This window comes from Staurois parvus, unplaced genomic scaffold (genome assembly GCF_062004578.1).
Source record: "Staurois parvus isolate SC_StPar_1 unplaced genomic scaffold, SC_StPar_1.0 ptg000277l, whole genome shotgun sequence".
NCBI classification, from domain to species: Eukaryota; Metazoa; Chordata; class Amphibia; order Anura; family Ranidae; genus Staurois; species Staurois parvus.
Window position 1 is genome coordinate 1,133,203 of NW_028318073.1, and position 25,892 is coordinate 1,159,094.

General features: G+C 42.6%; 1 protein-coding gene across 2 annotated transcripts in view; it reads right to left on the bottom strand.

Annotated features, from left to right (window-relative positions):
• The window catches only part of FEZ2 (fasciculation and elongation protein zeta 2), a 151,224-nt gene that overhangs the window by 18,419 nt on the left and 106,913 nt on the right, over positions 1-25,892 (bottom strand). For both annotated transcript variants that reach the window (XM_089681769.1, XM_089681768.1), the window contains one exon: positions 15,986-16,051. In XM_089681769.1, the coding sequence (XP_089537895.1) occupies positions 15,986-16,051 (66 nt within the window). The remainder of the gene's footprint in view (positions 1-15,985; positions 16,052-25,892) is intronic.

A 25,892-nucleotide genomic window follows, 5' to 3' on the forward strand; every position in this document is an offset into this window, starting at 1 on the left:
CCCGTTTTTCGCAAATTATGGGTTCCACCCTGTATTCCTGCCAGATCTGATCCCGGAGGTCGCAGTCCCGGCCACGCAGGATATGTTGAACGTTTTGTCAACCAATAACAAGGTATTGCAGGAAGCAATGGCAAAGGCCCAGGGTGACAACAAGAGGGCATTTGATAGGAAAAGAAGAGGGGAATTAAGTTTGCAGCCAGAAGACCAGGTTTGGTTGTCCACCGCAAACGTAAAAATGTCCTGCCCTTCAAAAGAAATTGGCTCCCAAATTCTTGGGGCCTTTTCGGGTCAAACGTAAGATCAAGGAGGTAGCATACAAGCTTGCACTGCCCGAGTCTATGAAGGTTCATCCGGTCTTCCACGTGTCCCTGTTGAAACCAGCAACTCCAGACCCCTTCCCGGATCGAAGGTCTAAACCACCGGAGGCAGTAAACGTGGATGGGGAGGAGGAATTTGAAGTTGAAGCTATCTTAGATTGTAGGAAAAGGGGAAGCCAAACTCAGTTTCTGGTTAAATGGAAGGGATATGGGGCGGAGGAAAATTCATGGGAGCCCCAAGACTTGTGCAGGAATTTTTTCAGAACCAGCCGTTAAGAAGGGGTCGGTTGGGCATCCGGAGGTTGCCCGTGGGGGGGGGGGGGCAATGTCAGGGATCCCGTCCAAGCCGGCGAGCACAGAGCCCTCGGCGATCGCGGCGGCGGCGGCCGCGCACTAGCGATCGCGGCCGCACCAATGGGAGAACAGGGTGCTCTATTTAAAACTGCCCTGTGCATATCCAAGTTGCCGCAAGGTCTTGTTCCTGTTCCTGTAAGTACGTTTCCTTGTTGCCAAACTCTGCCTGTTCTGATTTATGCTGACCCTCTCCTGCTCTGACCCCGGCTCGTTCCTGACCATCCTTCTGCCTGATCCTCGGTACCACGCTGCCCGCTACCTGCTGAACCTGGCTTGTGACCCCGACCATTCTCCGCTTGCTCCCCCTGTACCACGCTGCCCACACGATACCGACCCGGCTAGTCTGACCTCGCTCACTCCTAGCAGTCACCCATCCATCCCGCTCGGATCGGGATCTGTCATCCCATCCATCCCGCTCGGATTGGACCTATCATCCCCTTCACAGCAGGCTCATCCTGGGCACACACCCTCAGCGGGACCCCTCTGCCACCGCCGGGGGTGCCCAGGGGCGCGACCTGGTTCCAGTCTTGCACCAAGTCCATCCCCACCATCAGGGGCCCTGGTGAAAAGGCAGACTGGGACTTAGACTCCGCGTCCTGGGAAACCCCATGCACCACTAGAGATCCCGTTGGGCAGAGCCTGACAAGTAAGTTGAAGGCTTCTGATCATTGTATTAATTTCAAACACTCTGTGGACTCTGTTCTGTGCTGGTACCCAAAAAATACAAGCCTCTCTGGAGAACCAAGTTGCTGCGCAAAATATATACTGGTTCATAAAACATTTTAAAATCTCATATGAGAGATTTGTAAGTAATAACCAATATACCCAAACCCTACTGCACCCTATAACCATACAGTAACTAACCACATTGCTTTCCACCTCTTTGGGAGACCAAGAAACTGAACTGGGCTGATAAATCAAAGATATTAGAGCAAAAATTATAAAAAATAGAAAAACTGTTCATTTTTTAATTTTATTTTCTGCTTTTTCGCATTTTCTTCATAAAAATTAAAAAAATAAAACTTGTTTAAAAGTTAGAACAAAGCAGAAAAATTAACATTGATCATGAAATTTGGATACATATTTCAAAATAGAAAAAGGAAGCAACCATTTTTCCAGAGAAGGAAGCTATTATAAAAATGTGAGTGTTGGGTGGACGTAGAAGGAGCAGGCATTACCATAACAGTCATGTAGCTCATCGTTCATAAATGGATACTGTATACAAAAGAGGAATGGCCTATTTTTTAAATGCTGTCCCCATGTGTAAAGAAAGTGTTACAGTTTACAGAGCTGTTGAATATCCTCAACAAGTCAGACGGTTTGTGGGATCTACAGTGCTGTGCAGTTTTTGGCAGGTTTGAAGAAATACAGTAAAGTAACAATGTTTCGAAAAGTATATATTTTAATTGTTTATTTTTATCAATTTACAAAATTCAAACTGAACGAACAAAAGAAAAATCAAAATCAAATCAATATTTGGCATGACTACACTTTCGCCTCAAACCAGCATCAATTCTTACACTTGCACAAAGTCAGGGATTTTGTAGGATTAGAGTCAGGTGTATGGTTAACCAATTATATCAAGCAGATCCTAAAGATCGTCAATTTCATATGTAGGTTGAAACATAGTCATTAAACAGAAACAGATAGCAGGGTAAAACTGGGTAAGAAACAGTCAAACTCTGCTAATAAGGTGAGGTTGTGGAAGACCGTTTCAGGTCATAGGTCATACACCATGGCAAGAATAAGCACAACAAGACACAAAGTAGTTATACAGCATATATATCAAATACTGGTGAACTTATCCTTTATGAACTATCTTCAGCAAAATGAAGAGCAAGGAGTCCTGGAAGTGATGGTTTGGCCCTCACAGAGCTTGGATCTCCATCTCATTGAGTATGTCTGGGATTACATGGAGACAGAAGGATTTGAGGCAGCCTACTTCCACAGAAGATCAGTTGTTAGTTCTACAAGATGTTTGAAACAACCTACCTACCAAGTTACTTCAAAAATTACATGCAAGTGTACCTAGAAGAATTGATGCTGTATTGAAGGCAAACGGTTTTCAAACCAAATATTTATTTGATTTGGATTTCTCTTCTGTTTATTTACTTTCCATTTTGTTAATTGATAAAAATAAACTATCAACACTTTTATTTCTGAACGTATTCTGAATTTATAGCACTTTTTCACACATGCCTAAATATTTGCACAGTAGTGTATATGGCTGCCAAATGACCAGAAAAAGTGTCCCTATAGAGATGGAAATTGGGCAGAGTCTGTATTAGGTATGTATGTGCATGCCTCAACCAATCTGCATGGTGCACTAAAAAGAAAGTTCCTGCAAAAGAAGAGGTATTATATTTAATATTAGACTCTTCAGCATTCAACACTTCTGCCAGTGACAAACTTCTGATCTCTATGTCAGGATGTTACTGTAGAGGGTCCCTAAATAAATACAATATATCCCATAGAACTTCATTAAGATAAAGACAGTTACTACTGTGGAACTTCAAAAGGTGCCATCAATGTGCAAGAAGACAAATTCCAAGATACATGTCCGGTGTAAAACATATAAAAGACAATGCATATTTATTTATTTCAGGTACTTATATAGCGCCGTCAATTTACGCAGAGCTTTACATATATATTGTACATTCATATGAAAAAATAAAATAACAGCGCAAAACATAGACCTCTACATAAAATCAAAAAAGTGCAAAAAAAAAAATTATGTAAAACAAAATACAATTTAAATGGTGCAGTCCATCAAATTCTTATATAAATAGTGAAATCCATCAAAATAAACAAAAGTTCAAAAATATTCAAAAATATATATGTGCAAAAAAAGGAAACAAGAAAGAAATCTTTTCACATTCTTCTTGTAAAGAAACTTCCACCTTCCACCCGTGAAAACCAATATCAAATGCACTCACCAGATATAGGTGAATAAAACGCCTTTTAGGAATTTTATGGGATCCTACACCCTCTTTCGTATCCACTCTATAGGAATCCTCTCCTCCAACATGGGCTCCACCATCCGACCAGGGAGAAAAAAATCTCAAATAGTGTGATATTGTAAGACACCATTTCATATGTGAAATCAAGGATTAAGGCCACTCACATTAATTTCACTTTAAAAAGGCATATTTATTAAGGCAAGCTTCTCTCCAGATGAACAGTAGATGCAAGGTAACCTCTCACAGAATCTCACATCACAGTCCCAGGTTCCAGCAGAAGCTCCACAGAGACCACACATATATAAATCCCACAAAGATGGCCGCTGGAACGCACCGCTCAGCGTGCGCTCCACTCACCGGAAGTGACGTCGGACATGCAAAATAAAACCGGAAATGCGTCAACGCGTTTCGCCCCTCCCACAGGGCGTTCTCAAGACGCGTTGACGCATTTCCGGTTTTATTTTGCATGTCCGACGTCACTTCCGGTGAGTGGAGCGCACGCTGAGCGGTGCGTTCCAGCGGCCATCTTTGTGGGATTTATATATGTGTGGTCTCTGTGGAGCTTCTGCTGGAACCTGGGACTGTGATGTGAGATTCTGTGAGAGGTTACCTTGCATCTACTGTTCATCTGGAGAGAAGCTTGCCTTAATAAATATGCCTTTTTAAAGTGAAATTAATGTGAGTGGCCTTAATCCTTGATTTCACATATGAAATGGTGTCTTACAATATCACACTATTTGAGATTTTTTTCTCCCTGGTCGGATGGTGGAGCCCATGTTGGAGGAGAGGATTCCTATAGAGTGGATACGAAAGAGGGTGTAGGATCCCATAAAATTCCTAAAAGGCGTTTTATTCACCTATATCTGGTGAGTGCATTTGATATTGGTTTTCACGGGTGGAAGGTGGAAGTTTCTTTACAAGAAGAATGTGAAAAGATTTCTTTCTTGTTTCCTTTTTTTGCACATATATATTTTTGAATATTTTTGAACTTTTGTTTATTTTGATGGATTTCACTATTTATATAAGAATTTGATGGACTGCACCATTTAAATTGTATTTTGTTTTACATAATTTTTTTTTTTGCACTTTTTTGATTTTATGTAGAGGTCTATGTTTTGCGCTGTTATTTTATTTTTTCATATATTTGTGTTGTTCACATTGCACAGCAGCAGGATAGTACCTGTAGTAGAGTGTCTCACTAGGCGCAGGAAGATATCTTATAAATATTGTACATTCACATCAGTCCCTAACCCTCAAGGGGCGTAAAATCTAAGGTCCCTAATTTACATTCATACATACACATACTAGGGCCAATTTGGACAGGATCCAATTAACCTACCAGCATGTCTTTGGAGTATAGGAGGAAACCGGAGTACCCGGTGGAAACCCAAGCAGGCACAGGGAGAACATGCAAACTCCAGGCAGGAGGTGCCGTGGCTGGGAATTCGAACCAACGACCCTAGTACTGCCAGGCGGAAGTACTAACCATTTAGCCACTGTGCTGCCCATATAGACATCAATTATGTTATGCCCATATACCACTAGAAAAATATAATCTGTAGCTTGGGTCTTCCAAGAAGTAGAGATAAGTGGAATGGGTAGTAGCCAGATGGCTTAATGATGGTCAGAAGACAGAACCACAGACTGCAGTGGTGGGCACAGGTATCTGACACTCCTGAAGTATGAAGTGGTGCCTGTCAGGGCTCCGGGGTGTGACCAGAGGTATGTGACTGACGCAGGGAAACGCAGGCTTCAGATTAAGTTATAAACAATATAACTTATTAAAGACTAACAATACAAACATAAACGCAGTGCAATACTAAAACATAACACAGTGCAAACGAACCAAACCAAACCACCCACAGATAACAGTACATACAATGCAAGCGTCGTCAGGCAGGCCGGGTCAATAACAATCGGGCAGGTAGGTACAGGGGGTCAGGCAGAGAATGGTCGGGGTCACAAGCCAGGAATGAAACAGGAGAAGTCAGCAGAGGTTCGGATCAGGCAGGGTCAGCAACGAATCAGTCAGACAGGGACAGGAACAGGGATGCAGGTAACAAGATACAGGGCCCAAGAAAAACACACACCAAGGCAGAGACTGCAGGTCTGGCCATCCCTTAAATACACCTGCATGATCAGCTTCAGGTGTTTGGCTGGCTGCAGGGTTGAGTCTCTGATTGCCGGGAGCACCCGCTGGCCAGCCCTGGTACTGCAGCCCACAAGGCAGGTGAGTCCCACCATTACTGGCAAGTCCATTCCTGACAGTACCAAATATGGCAGAGGCTGCAGCGCCAGAACAGAGCAAAGAGAGGAGACACCTTGCTTCTCTTCACCGTTTTAGTGAAAGGAGAGAACAAGTGTCCAGCAGGGGCCACAAAATTGAACACAATTAAGTCAACAGACAGATACCAATGAAAGGTATCAACAGAAAGGTGTTCAAAAACAATGGACCTTAGAGCTTTGACCACAGTACGTAGGGTGTGCAGGCAGGGAAGACCCAACCTGGACAAAAAACATGGGAAAGAGAGGACTCCAGCACAGAACAAAGAAAAGAAACAAAACCAGTGGATCAAGGGAGAGAGCTCTCTCTCACAGACTATGGTTGAAAACTCAAAACATCACGGGACACTCAGACTATCAAGGTTCAAAAGTTTGGTAAGGTGTAAGTGAGCCAAGGGTCTCAAATATTTGAAAATTTTGATTGTGAATCATTGAAAATGCTGGATTGAGAATTCTCATTCACAAGCATCTGGTTCAAATGATCTTTGACTTCATGGAAAGGAACGGAGGATTTCTTTCACATCCTGGCTACTGTTTGCTTTGCTGTCAGAAACGAATAGGTTGCTAATTTTTTTTTTTACTTGAAAAGAAACTAGGAATCAGTAGGTTGAAAAAAGGCCCAACAAAATGACTCAGGAGACTATCAATTGGAACAAGGCTTGGAGCAATACAAAAGTTCTGGGCTAGAACGATGTGATTTTAGGGCAGAACCACCAAACATGGACAGTGTGCCCTTGTAGACCACAGCCTCCGAAAAATCTATAAGAGAAAGTGAGGCTTGCACTGGCTATTTAAACAGGGACCCTGTACCACCAGAATAGAACCTTGCATGCAGTCTTCAGGATTGAGGTGTCAAAGAATTTTGCTATACATAACCAAGAGCTACTCCAGTCTTCTAGGTCCATAGGGGCCTCTAGTTCCCCTTTGCAGAGCCCTACATAAGAGCAGGAAGAGGAATGGTCTCTGGTGTTTAACATTAAATATAAAATGAGATTAAGTTTGGGTGATCCAAGAGTGTGCAGACAGAGGTGTTCAATTGCTGTTTTTATATGGAAAGTTAAGGAGAAGTACAGCTAAAGCTCTTTTGGCTGTACTTCTCTTGTGGATACAGGAGTGCAGTTCTTTCTGCACTCCTGTGACCAGGGGCAGACTGACCATTTGGAAACTCGGGCACTGCCTGAGGGCCCGGGGTCAGTAGGGGGCCCCATGAGATGCCCCTGGTACCTTTTTCATAGGCTCTTTTGAGTTTGGGCAAGGACACAGGGGCCCCATGATCCCCTATTGCCCCATAAGTTGTCAGTCTGCCCCTGCCTGTGACCCATTTTCAGCTGACAGCTGATGTCACTCAGCTTTAAAGACGGAATTCATACTAGGGTCTGGAGCGGCACCTGGCTCAGTGAACAGCCGAGAGCCTAAGCCAGCCGTTCCCTACCCCTCCACAGCCCAGTGCTCCAGTGAGCATGCTGGGGGGTGGCAGAGTAGACAGCGGTGAGTGAGAGTGACTGCTCTCTGCTCAGAGCAGCTGTAAGAACTCACACTTAGAGAATGTGGGGGACAGATGCAGCATTGGACCAATGCTGCATCCAGCTATAGAGGTATAATTTGAGAAAAAACATGGAAGCCATACTTCTCTTTTATCCAACCTGAAAGGGTCAGGAACCAATACTGCAACCACAGATAGCGCATATGTTATGAACTGGGAGAACCTTGGTACTCAGAGAGACAAAAGTAGGAAAGTTATGGGAGGTCAAAAATGGTGGACATGTGTAAATCATCTGTGGGCAGACCACCAGGCAAAGGATATAGGGTGATGCACACCCGGAGGGAAGAACAGATTGTTAAGGATAGGTAGTAGGGGCAAAATAAAAGGGGACATAATGTCACATAGTTTGAAGGTCCTGGACTTAGCAGCTTAATTTAGGTGGACAAGCTTTAGGGGGAAGAAACAGTAGTGCTTCAATAGGGGTCGATTCGCAATTGGGCAATTCTAAAAAGAGGATATCAACGGTAGCATGAGGAAGCAAGAGTTGCAATATTTGAGTGGCTTTAGAGTATCGTTTGACGTTAGGAACTCCCAAGCCACTATGAAGCATATCTATGTACAGAATAGTACGTGGGACTCTAGGCCGTTGTAGGCCCAAATAAAGGTCAAAAAACGGTTTTGGAGGAGACAAATAGGGTTGTTGGGTCTGAAAACAACACATGCAGGCATATAAGCCACAGGAAGCACTTGAGAGAGATTTCTTCTCTAGGGTTTATTTTTTGGCTGTGTAAAAATGCCTTTTTGCAATGTCATATGCATCCTTATACAGTTTGAAGTTTAATACAATCCATGCAGTCAATTTGCTAAAGTACATGCCATTTCAGTTCATAGCCCTGATGTGTAAAAGTGTCCTATCTACATCAGTATCATTAGTACTTTTCTCGCTTTTTCTATGTGTTCCCTCGTGGCCTTAAGGAAGGTACAGTACATACAATGGATTTGTGCTCATGCACCTGTAGTTCACACTTTTCTGGCCAACATATAGCATACAATGACATTTTATGTGGCTCCCTCTCACGTATACTGCATGGCTACAGTGCAGTTACACTGCAGTACCTCCCTCAGATGCATTTTGAACATTGTAGGCTAAACCTTGCTTCTTATGTTTGAAAGTCTGATGTCTTTACTCTTTTGTTAAGATTACTACAACACTGCAGGCTACCAAACAACCACTTGGACTTCCTAAGGGATAAAGGGTGCCATGCACAATTGACCTCACTCTAGGCTGACAATATTTAAAAGGAAATTAAACCCTCCTATACTTTACAACCAAGGAAGCTGCAATCGTAGCCTCTGTTTGGCCTGTAGTGGTCATGGTGCTGCGCATGTGATCAGCCGGGACACCAACCATTTGATGGCTTGACAATTAGGTTGAGAGCACAAGCAAATGTGAAAATTATTTATGGCAAGCCTTAAACTTAAAGGTTTTGGGAGGCATATCAATTGGTTTAGTGGCTTTAACCACTTGCCCTGCACAGGATTTATCCCCCTTCCTGACCAGGCCATTTTTTGCAATTTAACTGACAATTTCGTGGTCATGCAACGCTGCACCCAAATTAAATTTACATCTTTTTTCCCCCACAAGTAGAGCTTTCTTTTGGTGGTATTTGATCGCCTCTGCATTTTTTTTTGCGCTATAAACAAAAAAAATCAACAATTTTGAAAAAAAAAAAAACAAACTAGATTTTTTACTTTTTGGTATTAAATGTGTCAAGTAAATTTTTTTTTAAAAAAAAATCTAAATTAGTCTTATATTTAGGCGAAATATCTGATGGGATTGTGATAAAATTTGACCCTTTTGGTCCCAAGTTTTTGATGTCTAAAAAAATCATGGTGCGTTCTTGACCTCTTTGCCGTAGATTGCTATTCTCTCCATTTTACCAGGCTCGCTGGCGGCACAGAAGAAATGTTTATTATGTTTCTTCCTGTCTGTGGCTCGTCAATTGATACCTCTGTTTTGAAAAACGGCCGCCCCCCCTTACCGCTGTGGGTTTCTGGGATTAATGATATCATGCGAATGGAAGAGATGTTGGCGATTGCCAATGATACCTTTGAAAAACAAATTATTACGGTCACTCTGGCTCCATTTTTCCTCTTCCTCAATCCTTCGTGACTTGTGTGCTCCAGCTGTGCCTTCTTAGGCTTTGTCTGCTTGACCCACGGCTGTCTGCCTTGTATCAGTGCATTTGCTTTCGATTTGTGCTATTGTATTGCCCACCCGGGGCCCCTTTGGATTTTCCACTGTGGCTTTGCCCCCTTGTCTGTCCTGGCTCCCGACTCTTCCTCCTTACTGTGCTCCTTCCTTTCTTTCTCCCTTTCCCCTTTTTCTTTGTTTCTTTTAATTGGTGGACTCCGCCCGGACATATGTTGCTGCTCTTCATGCCCTTTTTTGGGGTAGATTCTCAAGATATGTCTTGGGTGTTTTCATGTTATTTATCCAGGTTTTCCTAATTTGACTGGTGAAGATCACTAATTTATATTATCTCTTTGGCTTATCTCCTGTTTGAGCCTGTTGATTGTTCATCTGTGTATGTAATCGCTGGCTCACTTTTTTCTTTTCTGTATTCTGTATACTATGTCATAAAACTTAATAAAGACAAATTTGCCTTTAAATTTAGGCCAAAATGAATTATGCTACATGTCTTTGCAAAAAAATTCCAATATGTGTACATTAATTGGTTTACATGAAAGTTATAGCGTTTACAAATGGCGGTATATATAAATGGAATTTTTTTTTTTTATACTAGTAATGGTGGCGATCAGCGACATAGCGGGACTGCGGCAGGCATTCTGACACTGGGGGGGAACTGTCACTGACATCCCCAGTGACACCAATATAGTGATTCTTTACCAAGTAATTATAGACCCGTTAGTTTAACTTTTATAGTTGGGAAGATACTGGAGAATTTAATAAAAGACACATAGATGAGTTCTTGCTAGAAAAAATATTTTAAGCAACAAACAGCATGAAAGACAGAAGTTATCAAACAAATCTGATTTCATTTTATGAGGTGAGAAAAACCTTCAACAGAGGGGTGGTGGCAGTGGACATGATATAATTGGATTTTGCAAAAGCGTTTGACACAGTTCCCCACACATGGCTAATGTGTAAGGTAAAGTCTACGGGCTTGGAAAAATCTGTATGTAAATGTGTAGAGAACTGAGAAAAAGATCGTATTCAAAGAGTAGTGGTTAATAATTCATACTCTGAATGGTCTAGGGTTGTCAGTGGTGTGCCCCAAGGTTCAGTGTTAAAACCCGTATGTGACGAACGTGTAGGTGGGACAGAACACACGCGGAGAGCAATGGGCACACAAGGTTTTTATTGAGGGATTTGGGACACTTGATCGGTGCAGCAAGGCATAAATCCGGGGCACACAGCAAAGGGACAGTTCAGGGAGGTAATGGGTAAAGTCCAGTTTACAACAGGGCAGTTTAGACAGACAATGGGTAAGTCCGGGCACACAGCAGAAGGACAGGCAAATATAATCTGGGTACAGCAGAAGGGCAGTTCAGGTAATGATAATCCGGGCACAGCAGAGGGGCAGGCAGGCAATGGGTAATCCGGGCACACAGCAGAGGGGAAGTTCAGGCAAAGATAATCCAGGCACAGCAGAGGGGCAGGCTGGCAGGCAATGGGTAATCCGGGCACACAGAGGGGCAGTTCAGGCAAAGATAATCCGGGCACAGCAGAGGGTAGGCTGGCAGGCAATGGGTAATCTGGGCACACAGCAGCAGGCAGGCTTGCAGGGGCACTCAGCTTGCAGGGTCTTGCCAGTAGGGTCTGGCCGCAGATCAGACCTCTCACAGCACTCTGTCACATGAGCAGGGAACTAACTCTCCACTCGGGTCCTGCTCCGGTCTTTTATCCCCAGAGCAGGGCGCTTCCTGGTTGCCACGGCAACGGCTGGTGGGTTTCCAGGGCAACAAGCCCCACCCCCTCACTCCGGCCGCGCACAGGGAACGTGGCCTCTGTCTCCGGCGGGCGCAGGAACCTTGGGGCTGCGCAGTTCCCGAGACAATGGGAGTGGGGCGTGTGGAGACACCCAGGTGGCCTGCATGTGGGGAATCCACATGCAGGCACAGCGGGGTGGCAGACTCCTCAGTGCCTGGCCAAGGAGAGGCGCGAACCTCACTGCAGGGGGCAGATCCCTGGCGCCCAGCACACCACTTTGTGTGGGCTACGTGCGGGCGCAGGGACATGCAATGGGGAAGGGAGAAGGGAAGAGAGGGAGTGATGATGGGAGGGAGGGCCGTGACACCTTACTTTTTAAATATATTTATAAACGATATAGGGTCTGGGATTAAAAATACCATTTCAGTCTTTGCAGATGACACCAAACTGTGCAGTGGAATAACGTCCTTCAACTTACAAGCTGACCTCAATGCACTGTTTAATTGGTTAACTATGTGGCAAATGAGGTTTAATGTTGATAAATGTAAGGTTATGCACTTGGGGGCTAAGAATATGCATGCATCATACATACTAGGGGGGGTACAATTGGGGGAATCAATGGTGGAGAAGGATCTGGGAGTTCTGGTAGATTACAAGCTTAATAATGGCATGCAATGCCAAGCTGCGGTTTCTAAAACGAGCAAAATCCTCTCTTGTATTAAAAGAGGTATAGACTCCAAAGAGAGAGATATCATTTTACCCTTGTACAAATCATTAGTAATACCTCATCTACAATATGCAGTTCAATTTTGGGCACCAATTCACAAAAAGAACATTGGGGAACTGGAGAAAGTGCAGAGAAGGGCAACCAAACTGATAAGAGGCATGGAGGAGCTCAGCTATGAGGAAAGATTAGAGAAACTGAATTTATTCTCTCTTGAGAAGAGGAAATTAAGGGGGATATGATCAACATGTATAAATACATCAGTGGTTTATATAATGAACTCGGTGTAGAGCTATTCACAGAGGACAAGGGGGTACTCTTTACATCTGGGAGAATAGAAATGTAATCTCCAAACACGGAAAGGTTTCTTCACAGTGAGAGCTGTGAAAATGTGGAATAGACTCCGTCAAGAGTTGGTTCTGGCCAGCTCCGTGGATTGCTTAAAAAAAAGGGCTGAATTCTTTCTTAGATACACAGAATATGAATAGGAATATTTTTCCCTGCAGGAGCAAATTTGATCATGCTTTGTTGGATTTTTTTGCCTTCCTCTGAATCAACTGTGGGTATAGGATAACTTTTTTTTTTAATGGTTGAACTGGGTGAACTTTTGTCTTTTTTCAGCTACGTAACTATGTAACAACCAAAAACTTATTTTATTGGCATTTTATGTGGTAAACCAACACAAAGTGGCAGATAATTGTGAAGTAGAAGGAAAATGATAAATGGTTTTCAACATTTTTTACAAATAAATATCTGAAAAGTGTGGAGCACATTTGTATTCAGCCTCCCGAGTCAATACTTTGTAGAACCACCTTTCGCTGCAATTACAGCTGCAAGTCTTTTTAGGTATTTCTCTGTCAGCTTCGCACATCTGGAGAGTGAAATATTTGCGCATTCTTCTTTGCAAAATAGCTCAAGCTCTGTCAGATCTATATCAAACCTACCTTGGATTGGAGCAGAATCCTCTACAAAGAAGCTAGGTCCAATAGACTTAGTCATGCTACAAAGCCTATTTGCCTCATAGGAATGTGGAAGGACTCCATTGGAGCTTCCTCAGAAGACTGTGGTTTTATCTGGATGTCCCATCTCCTGGTGATCAGGTCACACAAAGGCCTCCAGATTTAGACTAAACCCTTCTTGGGGACTCCTACAAAATGCTCAAAATGCTCCTACAAAAAGGCCTCAAAATGCTCTGCATGCTGTTCATGCAGGGAAGTACAAGGCAATTGAAATTTTCTTCCAAGTAGGAAAGGAAGGGCACTCTAATGCCAAACCCTCACCCTTGAATGCAGTGGCCATCAATCGAAGGCACCCAGAAGGTGATGCTGTGTCTCTAGGACAGACAGTGAGATCAAGAATAACACACTCTGTGACTGTAACGTAAATGTGGGATTCAATTGATTGGACTGAGATGTGATCAGTAGCAATATATAATTGTAAATTTAGTTTCATTCCTTGTTATTAAATATGTATTCAGTCATATATTCATTCATATGTATTCAGAGACATGTGCTCACCCATTAGCATCTGAAAAGACAGAGCAGCTTCTAGGCTGGAAGATTTGTCACCTATATATAATCAGACTTTGCCACCTTCTTGAAGTTTGAAAGAGGGACACCAGACATTTCGACCAGGAGGGCTCCGATCTGTCTGGGAGCTACAAATTATATCAGCAGATCAAAGGAATATATTTCATCTCTCATAAAAGCTAAAATATTAGTTGCAGAGAGATGAAAATACTTCCTTCTGATTGGACACACTGTAGGCTACACCTGCATGTAAAACGGTATTTGTAGACTATGTAGGATCCCCAAAAAATGCAGAAAACCGTTATATGGCACCTGATTGCGGCAGCTGAACAGTGAATGGTACTGTCGCGATCGAACTGATGCGCTGGTGTCAAAAATTCAATCCCTGACTGGGTGATTCATACGGAGCCAGTTCTATTGACTGACGGATTGCGGACTTTCCCTGACTTGCTCCAGTCGCAGAATAACTCTTGGTAAAAGTTTTATTTCTGTTTTATTCCCTTTTATTTTATAGTCAATAGCCAATTGTGTGTCTTCTTGTATTTTCTGTAACTTTTTATACTTTGTACACATTTTATACACTGCCCACGTTCGGGATATTAAACCATAAAATTAATACGTGACTTCTGGGTACTTAAGCTCGCGCTCATATCTCCACAGAGATTGTATTGTATTGCAGTGTCTTTTTATGCTCAGTCAAGTTCATTGCCAATATGTATGCAATTGCACTGCGTGTTGGCATATTGCATGCAGATTGTAAAGGTAGCAGATCTGCCAGACGGAGATCTCTGTGTGTGTGGTGTCCCAGCAGACCGTTCTGCGGATAAACTGTTGGGTGGTGGCAAGCTACCGTTTGTAGTGTTTCTGGTGTGGGGGTGTGTGGACAGTGGAAGAGTGATTAACACCGGGGTTCTGGCTTGGAGGATAGCTGGAGGAACCCTAGAAGGGTGTGTGGTTGCTAGGCTGCTCCTCAACCCTAGTTATTGCACCAGATTGTATGTAAGATCACATCTGCCTGTGGGTGTGGTCAGCCAGCTGGATTGGAGTCTCCCTCTGGTGGTGGCCAGAGGTAGTGCAGGCTGTGAAAGTGTATCACAGCCGGTTTTATATATTGAAAGTTAAGTCCCCCTTATTCCCTCTTACCCCAAGTCACGGTTGCACATGCGTGCCTCGGTTAGCTAGTCGCTGTGGGCGTGGGGGTTGGATCCATGACAGATTCGTCCAGCAAAGCAACCAGGTCACTCATCCTGTCACAGGGAAAGTTCCCGAACCATCCAATGCAGTTCAGGTCAGGATATCAACCCACAAAAAGGAACCCCCAACAAATCAGGAACTGTCTACTCTGAAAAAACAGACAGAAGTCCCAAGCATGAAAATACACACATTAGTGAAGACCTTCCAGGGAGAAGGAAAGGAATTGCCATATCTCCTGCCAGATATTTTTTTTTGCAGTCCCTCTGCAATGCCAAGGGTAACATTTGAGGCTGCATATATTTAGAAAATGCATATGAGAAAATCGACCAAAAAAAAAAAAAAAAACGGAAAAAAAACCCGTTTGTTCAAAAAAATTAAGCTGGTTGCAGACATCAGCAAGTGGCTGAATACTCAGGTATAAGCCAACTCACTCACAATTTTTTTTTTAACACAGATAAGTGTATAAATGTATATACAGTATATACTACAATTTCCAAAGAATACATGCTTATTACTATGGTGGAGCAGCCTATACATACACCTTTGCTTGTGGTTAATTCCAGGGAAAAAAAAAAAAAAAAAACTAAAAATTGCCTGAAATTATCTTGCACATCCAACTACTATTCCTCACACCCTAACATTTATCAGCTGAAAGTGTATGGCTGGGTCTGAAGCTGGCCACAGATGACTGGATCGGGCAACAATGATCTAACATCTATAGCCATCATTAACTGTGGACACCTGTAATTGCTTTTCTAGTGTAGTTTAAGCAGCTCCAGTAGTTAACTCGGACCTGCTATAATTATACCTTTGTGAACTTAAAGTACAGAAAAATCTCAGCGATCTGCCAGTCATGAACGTAATTTATTTTGCACACAAAGCTTTTATGTGGACTGAATATAGACTTTGGGATTAAAAGTACTATTTCAGGGTTTGCGGATGACACCAAGCTATGTAGTGCAATAACGTCCTTATAGGATGTCTCCAACTTACAAGCCAACCTCAATTTAATTGGGCATCTACAGTATGTGGCAAATGAGATTTAATGTCGGTCAATGTAAAGTTCTGCAAGTGAGGACTAAAAACCTGCATGAATCATACAGTATTCTAGGATGAGGTATATTTAACAGATGCTAAGAGAGCATATAATTGTTTCATACACATTAACATAACAAAAAAAACATACCTTTTAAAATGTAGTCTGTTAGCAATGTTGGAACTTTCTCACTATCCTCCTTCATTGCACTGAGAACTGACAATATAAAAATAAAAGATATAGTTTCATAGCTTTAAAAAAACATTTATTTCAGAAAACAGCAAGAAAATAATAAAGCATGCTCAAATTTGCATGAATACAGGATAAAATTATTTGTGGTTCCCCCAAAGTCATCAGATATTCCCTGGATCAACATTCCACAGTTCTGTTTCTGATTAGTAGCCATTTATATTTTGTGCTTATTTAAACTCAGTCACTATTTTTTCACAACCTACTGAGTTACTTTAGTGGAAGATTATTCCATATTTTCACAACTTGATCCCCTTCTATATATGCAGGGTAAGGATTTTTTTTCTTTCAGACCAAAGAGTGGCCCCTTGCCTTTTGCAATGACCTTAAAGTAAACTATTCTGCATCTAGTTTTCTATATGTACGATTATTGTATTTATACAAGGTGTTCACAACCCCCTTTGGTGTATTCGGAGGTGTGAATGCACCCTGACACCAATTACAAGGAGAACCCAAACCCCAGCGATTAGCTGCGGGAGATAGCCTTACTAAAAAGCAATGGGAGGCTGCCATTTCCTGCAGATAATCATACGCACTCACATATAATCACTCATGCAGTGACCACATGTGTGTGAATGGTGCTGGACACATACTGCCTGCATCCAGGGTCGACTGGTCGATCACTTGTGTGTGATCACTGCATGAGCGATTAAATGTGATGTCATGATTAGCTACGGAATCCAGCAGCCCTCCCATTGCTTTCAATGGGCTGCCTCCTGCAACTAATCCCCTGGAACCACTGCTGGAATTTTCGCATGTAAAATCGGCATTCATTTGTGGGTATGAACAAATGCACCCTTAAATCTCCTGTTCTCACAGGTGAAAAAATTCAGTGAAGCTAATCTTTCCTCATAGCTTAAGTCTCTATTTAACTGATAAATGTATTCACCCTTTTCTGTACTCTTTCAAAGTTCATTCTCTTGTGAACTAGTACCCAAAAAAGTCTTACTAATGCTTTGTATAGAGCAAAATTACGTTTCTAGTCAAGAAAGCTAGTGAATAGTTCAATTCTGATCTTGTTCTGCACCTTGCACAAATGATTTGTCCCAGAACAATGTGCGTTCTGTTCGGAAGGATTTTCAGAATTTGGGCCAAGATCGTCTACAGTTCTTACCTGTTCATAATGCACAAGGGAAAGTACTTTGTATATTGGAGTTCAATGTTTGGTTACCCACTTCAGCTACAGAAGATTTTACCCCCTTCATGTCCAGGCCATTGTTTACTACTATTTAACAATGTGCTACTTTAACTGGTAATTGTGTGGTCAAGCAACAATGTAGCCAACAAAATTTATATCATTTTTCACACAGAGCTTTCTTTTGGTGGTATTTGATCACCACCAGTTTTTCATCTTTTGTGATTTTGTTTTTCTTGTGTGCAATTCTTTATTTAGACAATGCACACTCACAAGTACCATCACACAGTAAGCAATATGGGCAAGCATAAACATTTAAAAAGTGCATCATGGCACAACATGTCACAGTATTCCAGTAACATTAGGCTAGATACAGATTATCAATTACAGAAGATATTATAACGCCACTCATACTGGAAGTGTAGGGTAATGAACCTGAAATACACAAAGTCTACCTGAAACTTTTTTCCATTATAAAACACAAAAATTCGATGCCTCACATCTTGGGACCATAAAAATACAAAAAGAATGGGAATGAGGGGAGATGCCAGAGAAGAAGGAAGAGACCAGACAGAGAGAATGGAGTGGGAACACGCTGACAAGTACTGGAGGCAGGTCTGGGGGATGGAGGGGCAGAGTGGAAGCGGGCCCACCCGCTTCTTCTACTCCTCCCCCATAGAACCTGCCCAGTCAAAGGATTCAAAATTTAACCTCCAAAAGGACTCAATCGTGCTCGGGGGAAAAGAGCAAGTGTACATCATGTAGAGCCGTCACGTTGCCTGAAATTCATCTTTCTTGTTGTTAAGGGAGGCAGTTAGACTTTCCATACAGCCAATTTCATTCAACTTCGCAAACCAATGACCCATAGTTGGGGGAGAGGTTTGCTTCCACAGATCTGGAATGCATGCCCATGCCACATTCAGAAGGTGAACTTGTGAGGGAGCATTTATAGTGATATAGCGGTACCAAGTTGAGATGAAGGAGATGTGGGTCTCTTCCCAAATCCAATGAGGTCAACTGCGAGACTAAGTTCCTTACTCCTGTCCAGAACTGATTCAAAGACCATTGCCAAAAGAAATGCAATAAAGTGTCCTCTTCCTTCTGACAGCACCAACACAACCTGGAGACTGAAGGGTAAAATTTGTTCAGTAGCACCGGGACCCTATACCACCTTGACAGACATTTTTATCCCTACTGTTGGAAACGATTAGCTATCGAGGATTTGTGAGCTAATTGAATGATCTGGTTCACTTGTTCTCTCGAAAAAGGACATTTGCAGCTCAGCTTCCCATTTGCGCATGTAAAAGGGGACGAACATCTCCTCTGGTGTGTTTAACATTTTATATAATACAGATAGAAGGTGAGGTGTATACTTCTTTGTGGCACACAGGTGCTCAAAGGGGATGAGTGATCTGGTATATTTGTCAGAGTCTGGAAACAATTGAAAAAAGTGACACAATTGGTAGGTCGACCAAACACTTAAAAGGGGGTTGTACAAGAGTGCAAATTGTCTGAAGGGTCATCCAGTTTTGCAGAGTCGTAAAATGCCTACACGGTGTAAAGCTGCCTCCCCCAGGCGACGTAACTGTCCTAGTGTCAATTCCTGGAGGAAAGGCAGGGTTGGAGAGTACTGGGGTAAGGGGAAAGGGATAATGGGACAGTCCCTTTTGTTGAAAAATCTGGTGGATAACCTTAATCACCATTCCCACAGTGGGGTGGACTCTTAAGAGAACGATAATATTTTACCTGTAAGCAGGGCAAAGCTACAAGTGCGACCTGCGCTGATCGTTGTTCAGTTTGGGCCTACAGCTTATATCTTGGAGATGTACACCATGTCACCACCCTAGAAAGGCTTTATATTATAATGATAACTCTCGCAGGCCAACACCGCCTCTCAGCTTAGGGAGAATAAGCAAGGTGAACCTCGTCCATGCCAACTTTCCCCCACAGATAAAATCAAGTTGTAGGGGTAATACCTGTATGAGATACAAAATCTGAGGCAATGTCATCATTTTGTAGGCATTACAGTGTCCAAACCAAGAGTGAGTTAAGCCCTGCCATATGCACATGTCCAACATAATTTTGGATAACAGAGGGCTAAAATTTGCCTGATATACTGCAGAGGTTTCAGATGTGATGTTAAAGCCGAGGTATCGCATAGAGGATGAGGCCCAACAAAACTGGTATGAGCACGGCAAATGTGCCACACGGTTCTTTGCCAAATTAATGTTAAGTGCCACCGATTTACAAAAATTAATGGAAAAATTAGAAGCTCCCATACTCAGTGAGCAGGGAAAGCAATTCTGGTATGGAGGTCTCTGGATTGGTAAGGCAAAACAAGAGATCATCAGTGTATCTTGTATTCATTAGGTGAGAGCTGTAGTTCTGTTATGGATGGGTTGGATCATAACTTACACAGGAATGGCTCAAGAGTCAGGATAAAAATTAATGGGGATAGGGGACATCCCTGTAGAGTTCCATTGGATAATGGGAAGTAATCCGAACGTGTAATTCATTTTCACAGCGGCCATAGGGCAGGAGTATAGTGCAGAAATCCATGTCGTCATATGGGTACCCAGTCCCACATGATCCAGAGTGGCTTGCAAAAACTGCCAATCTACTCGATCGAAGGCCTTCCCAGCATCAGTGGACAACAGCATGAAAGGGTGGGTCCTTGACCGAGCACAGTGGATCAGATCAATAACCTTCGTCGTCTTATCGCTCTGGGGGACGAATCCTACCTGGTCGGCATGGATAAACTCGGAAATATAGGGGAGTAGTCTATTTGCTATGATCTTGGAAAACAATTTGAGGTCGACGTTGAGAAGGGCAATGGGTCTGTAGTTGCTGCATAGAGTGTGGTCCTTGTCCGGTTTCGGGATAACAGTGATGTGCGCCCTCAACATATCTGGCGGGGGGGGGGGTGACCGTTGGAAAGCGAATTGTATGCACTTAGGAAGTAAGGAGAGAGGGTTTTTCTGAAAGATTTATAATAGTTTAGGGTAAGGTCATCTAGTCCGGGGGCTTTATTCATTTTGGTGGTGGCTATAGTGATGTCTAACTCCTCTGTTATTGGGACCTTCATTTATTTGCTAGCCTGCGAGGGTAAGGAGGGCATACCAGAGGTTGCCAAGAAAGAGGCTATTAGTTCTTGCCACCAAGAAAGGAGCTGGGAGACGTGATTGTGCAGATGATAAAGATTATGATAAAAACGAACGCTGAAATGCCTTGGCGATTGTGGAGGAATCCATAGCCTTGGCCCCTTCTTGGGTGGTTATATGAGTTACCATCGGTTTCAATTGAGCACCCCCAAGGGCATTCGCTAAAAGGGTCCCAGGTTATTCCCAAACTCATAAAATGACCTTTGGCATCTACGGATGTATGGTCATCTGTACTAGCTGGATAGAGAGAAAACAGGTGGTGCACACACCTAGTGCATTATCCAAGGTTTATTGTAGGAGTGAAAGAATAATAAAAACATACTCACAGACGAAGCATGTATCTAAAAAGCATAGAAAAATTACAATGGCCACAACGGCAGGCAAGGTGTTCTCACTGTCAGTGCGGTCAAATGGCTGACGCGTTTCGGGGACGAATCCCTTTCCTCAGAGCTGATGACCAACCTGTATGGAGGTCAAGTAGTAAATAACCAGGACTAGATGCCTTGGGAGCAAAGCTCCACCTCCTCTACTTGTTATAAGATGAGGGGTTGGAGGGGGTTATTTAAAGTGCAATCTTTTGTAGTTTTTATAAACGCATATACATACATATATACACACATGCATATACACATATACAAAGATACATACATGCACTAAGAGACAAAGCAAATAAAAAATTATTAAAAATACATGAATATAGCACCTGCAAATGTAGATAAATAAAACAATTTTGTTTTAATAAAATATCTAAAAATAATCGTAGTAGTAACACTGGCAATGATGATAAAAATAATATTAGTAAACATCATAAAAATAAAAGTAATAAGACTAGTGGATAGTGGATGATCAGTTTAAAGTAACGAGTGTGGCTGTAGACTATATATATCTATTCAAACGTGAAGCGCTGAGCAAACTGTCGGCGCTATGTGAGTGCTGTGTAGTGATATTGGACTGTTGAAAAAAGAAAAAAAAAATTGGGGACATTAGAAAACATGAAATAAAGAGTGTCTCTATGGGTAAATGAATGACCTTTAGGAGGCAATGGTTAAGTGAATGGATGAGACATATGAATATGGTGTAGATACCTCTGATGCTGATGTATGATGAATGGAAAATAAGCCTTGCTGTTGATGCCTGAGTGGGATGGTGTGGGAGTGTGCTTTATGCCTGTGGGGAAATGGCTGCTGGAATGCAAACCACGAGACAGGAAGTAAACTCCGGATGACTCATGTCTTGTATCCCTGGAACAAAACATGAACACGTGCAGTGACTTCAAGGCTCCTCCCAGGGGGGAAGAAGGGAACTGAGCCAGCATAGCCATGTGGAGGATGGCTGGAGGGGGTGAATGTGGTGTTGTGGTGAAGAGTGATAGGAGGCAGATAATGAGTGAGACAGAAACGAACGGGGGGGGGGGAGATGAGACAGAGACCAGAACATTCATCACATCTGCCTCCTCTTTTCCCTCCCCCCCCCCTGGAAGGAGCCTTGCAGTCACTGCACGTGTTCATGTTTTGTTCCAGGGATACCAGACATGAGTCATCCGGAGTTTACTTCCTGTCTCGTGGTTTGCATCCCAGCAGCCATTTCCCCACAGGCATAAAGCACACTCCCACACCATCCCACTCAGGCATCAACAGCAAGGCTCTTACTTTCCATTCATCATACATCAGCATCAAAAGGTATCTACACCATATTCATATGTCTCATCCATTCACTTAACCATTGCCTCCTAAAAGGTCATTCATTTACCCATAGACACACTCTTTATTTCATTGTCTTCTAATGTCCCCAATTTTTTTTTTTTCCAACAACAGTCCAATATCACTACACAGCACTCACATAGCGCCAGCAGTTTGCTCAGCGCTTCACGTTTGAATAGATATATATGGTCTACAGCCACACTCGTTACTTTAAACTGATAATCATCCACTATCCACTAGTCTTATTACTTTTATGATGTTTAATATTATTATTTTTATCATCATTGCCAGTGTTACTATTACGATTATTTTTATATATTTTATAAAAAAATTTTATTTAGCTACATTTGCAGGTGCTATATTCATGTATTTTTAATAATTTTTTATTTGCTTAGTCTCTTAGTGCATGTATGTATCTTTGTATATGTGTATATGCATGTGTATATATGTATGTATATGCGTTTATAAAAACTACAAAAGATTGCACTTTAAATAACCCCCTCCAACCCCTCATCTTATAACCCCCTCCAACCCCTCATCTTATAACAAGTAGAGGAGGTGGAGATTTGCTCCCAAGGCATCTAGCCCTGGTTATTTACTACTTGACCTCCATACAGGTTGGTCATCAGCTCTGAGGAAAGGGATTCGTCCCCGAAACGCGTCAGCCATTTGACCGCACCGACAGTGAGAACACCTTGCCTGCCGTTGTGGCCATTGTCATTTTTCTATGCTTTTGAGATACATGCTTCGTCTGTGAGTATGTTTTTATTATTCTTTCACTCCTACAATAAACCTTGGATAATGCACTAGGTGTGTGCGCCACCTGTTTTCTCTCTATCCAGTGGCTGATTTCCCCGTCTGAGGAGGGCTGCACCCCTGAAGCATTTCCTTTGGTTGTCGCTTTCCTGGTACCCTTGGCTTCCCTTTTGGCTGTGCATATCCTGAGGCGCTGGAGAGTACATACGATATCTGTACTAGCTGGCCTAGTTGTTTTCTTAACTGCCGCAGCTCCCTTTGCGTAGACAAAGCTAGGGATTTTTTATGGACCACCCCCAATCACCTAATGCATTTGAACAGAGCAGTAGTCTGCAATGTCCTTTCTTTGTTCAGTCTAGCTCCATTGCTTAATAAAGAGCCCCCGTATCGTACATTTGTGAGCTTCTCAAAAGGATCAAGGGTCTCGTCTCCGGGACATCATTCAGCTGAAAATAAGATGAAAGCGCTTAAGATACTTCTGCATGGTGGTAGCATCTTTTAGCAATGCCTCATTTAGTCTCCCAGAGGAGAGATCTATTGTGACATAAAAAAAAAAAAGAAAAAAAACGAACAAAACACTTTTTTACTTTTTGCTATAACTATGGTGTATATGTGCATGTGTAATATATATACACACACAAATATACATACATACATACACACACCATATCCTTGTATTCAGGTGTTCCAATCACCTCCATTGCTACAGGTGTATAAAAATCAAGCACAGACTGCTTCCACAAACATTTGTGAAAGAATGAGTCGCTCTCAGGAGCTCAGTGAACTCAAGTGTGATACTGTGATCACGGTCAACTGTTAGTGGTATTATAACAACATGGAAGCAACTGGGAACAACAGTAACTTAGCCACGAAGTGGTAGGCCACGTGAAATAACAGAGCAGGATCAGTGCATGCTGAAGCGCACAGTGTGCAGAAGTCGCCAACTGTCTGCAATAGCTAAAGACCTCCAAATGTCATGTGGCCTTTAGATTAGCACAACAGTGTGTAGAGAGCTTCATAGAGTGGACTTCATTGAAAGCGTCGGATGTAGTGGTGTATAGCACGCCACCACTGGACTCTAGAGCAGTGGAGACATGTTCTCTGGAGTGACGAATCACATTCCTCTGTCTAGCAATCCGATGGATATATCTGGGATTGGCGGTTGCCAGAACGGTACTTGCCTGACTGCATTGTGCCAAGTGTAAAGTTTGGGGGAGAGGGGATTATGGTGTGGGGTTGTTTTTCAGGGGTTGGGCTTAGCCCCTTAGTTCCAGTTAAGGGAACTCCTAAGGCGTCAGCATACCAAGACATTTTGGAAAATTTCATGCTCCCAACTTTGTGGGAACAATTTGGGGACAGCCCCTTCCTGTTCCAACATGACTGTTCACCAGTGCACAAAGCAAGGTACATAAAAACATGGATGAGCGAGTTTGGGGTGGAGGAATTTGACTGGCCTGCCCAGGGTCCTGACCTCAACCCGACAGAACACCTTTGGGATGAATTGGAGCGGAGACTGCAAGCCAGGCCTTCTCGTTTTACATCAGTGCCTGACCTCACAAATGCACTTCAGGAAGAATGATTAAGCATTCCTATAGACACACTCTTAAAACTTCTAGACAGCCTTCCAAGAAGAGTTGAAGCTGTTATAGTAGCAAAGGGTGGGCCAACTCAATATTGAACCCTACAGACCAAGACTGGGATGCCATTAAAGTTCATGTGCGTGTAAAGGAAGGCATCCCAATACTTTTGGCAATATAGTGTATGTAGCACCATCTTTAGCATATTGTATATGTAGCACTCCAATGAAGAATAGGCCCAGTATTTTAGAAACTCAAATTTAGCTCTTTAAGCTTACGAGGAGTCCAGGTAGGGTCCCCAAGGTACATACTGAGGGTGATTGATCTGGAAACTGCTAGATAGCCAAGGGCAATAAGCAGCCAAATATTGATAGAAGCTTCAGAGAAAAATATGTCTGTAGTGGAGAACAGGTCTATCAACTAAGGACACTAGCAAAAATAATGGAGTCTTAGAGAATGAGCAGGGTTATAGGTATACACTTAAGGGGTGGCCCTACCAAGTTGTTTGCCAATGTTCAACTCACATGAAGGTAGCCTGGATGTAATACATGGTCTATGAATACATGTCCTGTGTATTGTACTGTATGAATAAGATAACTGAGGCATGAGTGTTAGTAGCAAGCTGGCTTAAACCTTTTTGAGTTTGCTAGTGTTCAAACCTTTTAAAGGTGGCAGCATAACCAAAATGTCCAAGAATTACTATATTCCTGTGTCCCTCAATAGACAATAATAAAATATATTTAATGAAATATTAAATGATTACAGAGCTACAAATATTTGTGTTTTTTTAAATCTTCCTGGAATTCAGCTTTACAGTAAAAGTGTTCAATGACTGTCAGGGAAAGGACAGGGAGGGTAAATTGCACAAACTACAGAAAGCACCTTTTCCCACTCAAGAACATATTTTGCCAAACGTCCGAACAGGTTTTTCATCAGACATGTTTTAGGCCCCTTTCACATGGGGCAGATTCCATTCCAATCCTCTGCCGATTGGAGCAGTGCGGGTGAATGACATCTGTGTCTGCTGAGTTTCTGCAGAGCACACACAACAACTCTGCTGTATGGGTGGTCGGGAGCAAACAGACTCCACTGTCTGTTTATATTCAACTAACTCTGATCCACCTACAGAAGAGATTTTTTTTTTTGGCAGACTCAGACTAAGATGTAGGCAGGTGTAAACAGACAGAAGTCTGCTAACATCCACCTGGTCACAGGGATGGACCGTCCGATCAGGTCTGCCTGAAAAACTGACAGGGGGACCTGATCGAAATGCCTGTTTGAAAGCGGCCCTATGAATGGGGCGAATGTTGCAAAATAAATTGTATGACTGAAAAGTGAAGAAGTTTTTATTGTTGTTTGTATCCTTGCTGAGGAAATTAAGCACAGCCACCAAGACAAAAAATTATAGGAAATCCACAAAATTACAACTGTCATCAAAATGGGAACACCTATTTAGATGGAAATTTTTTTCCCCCTCCC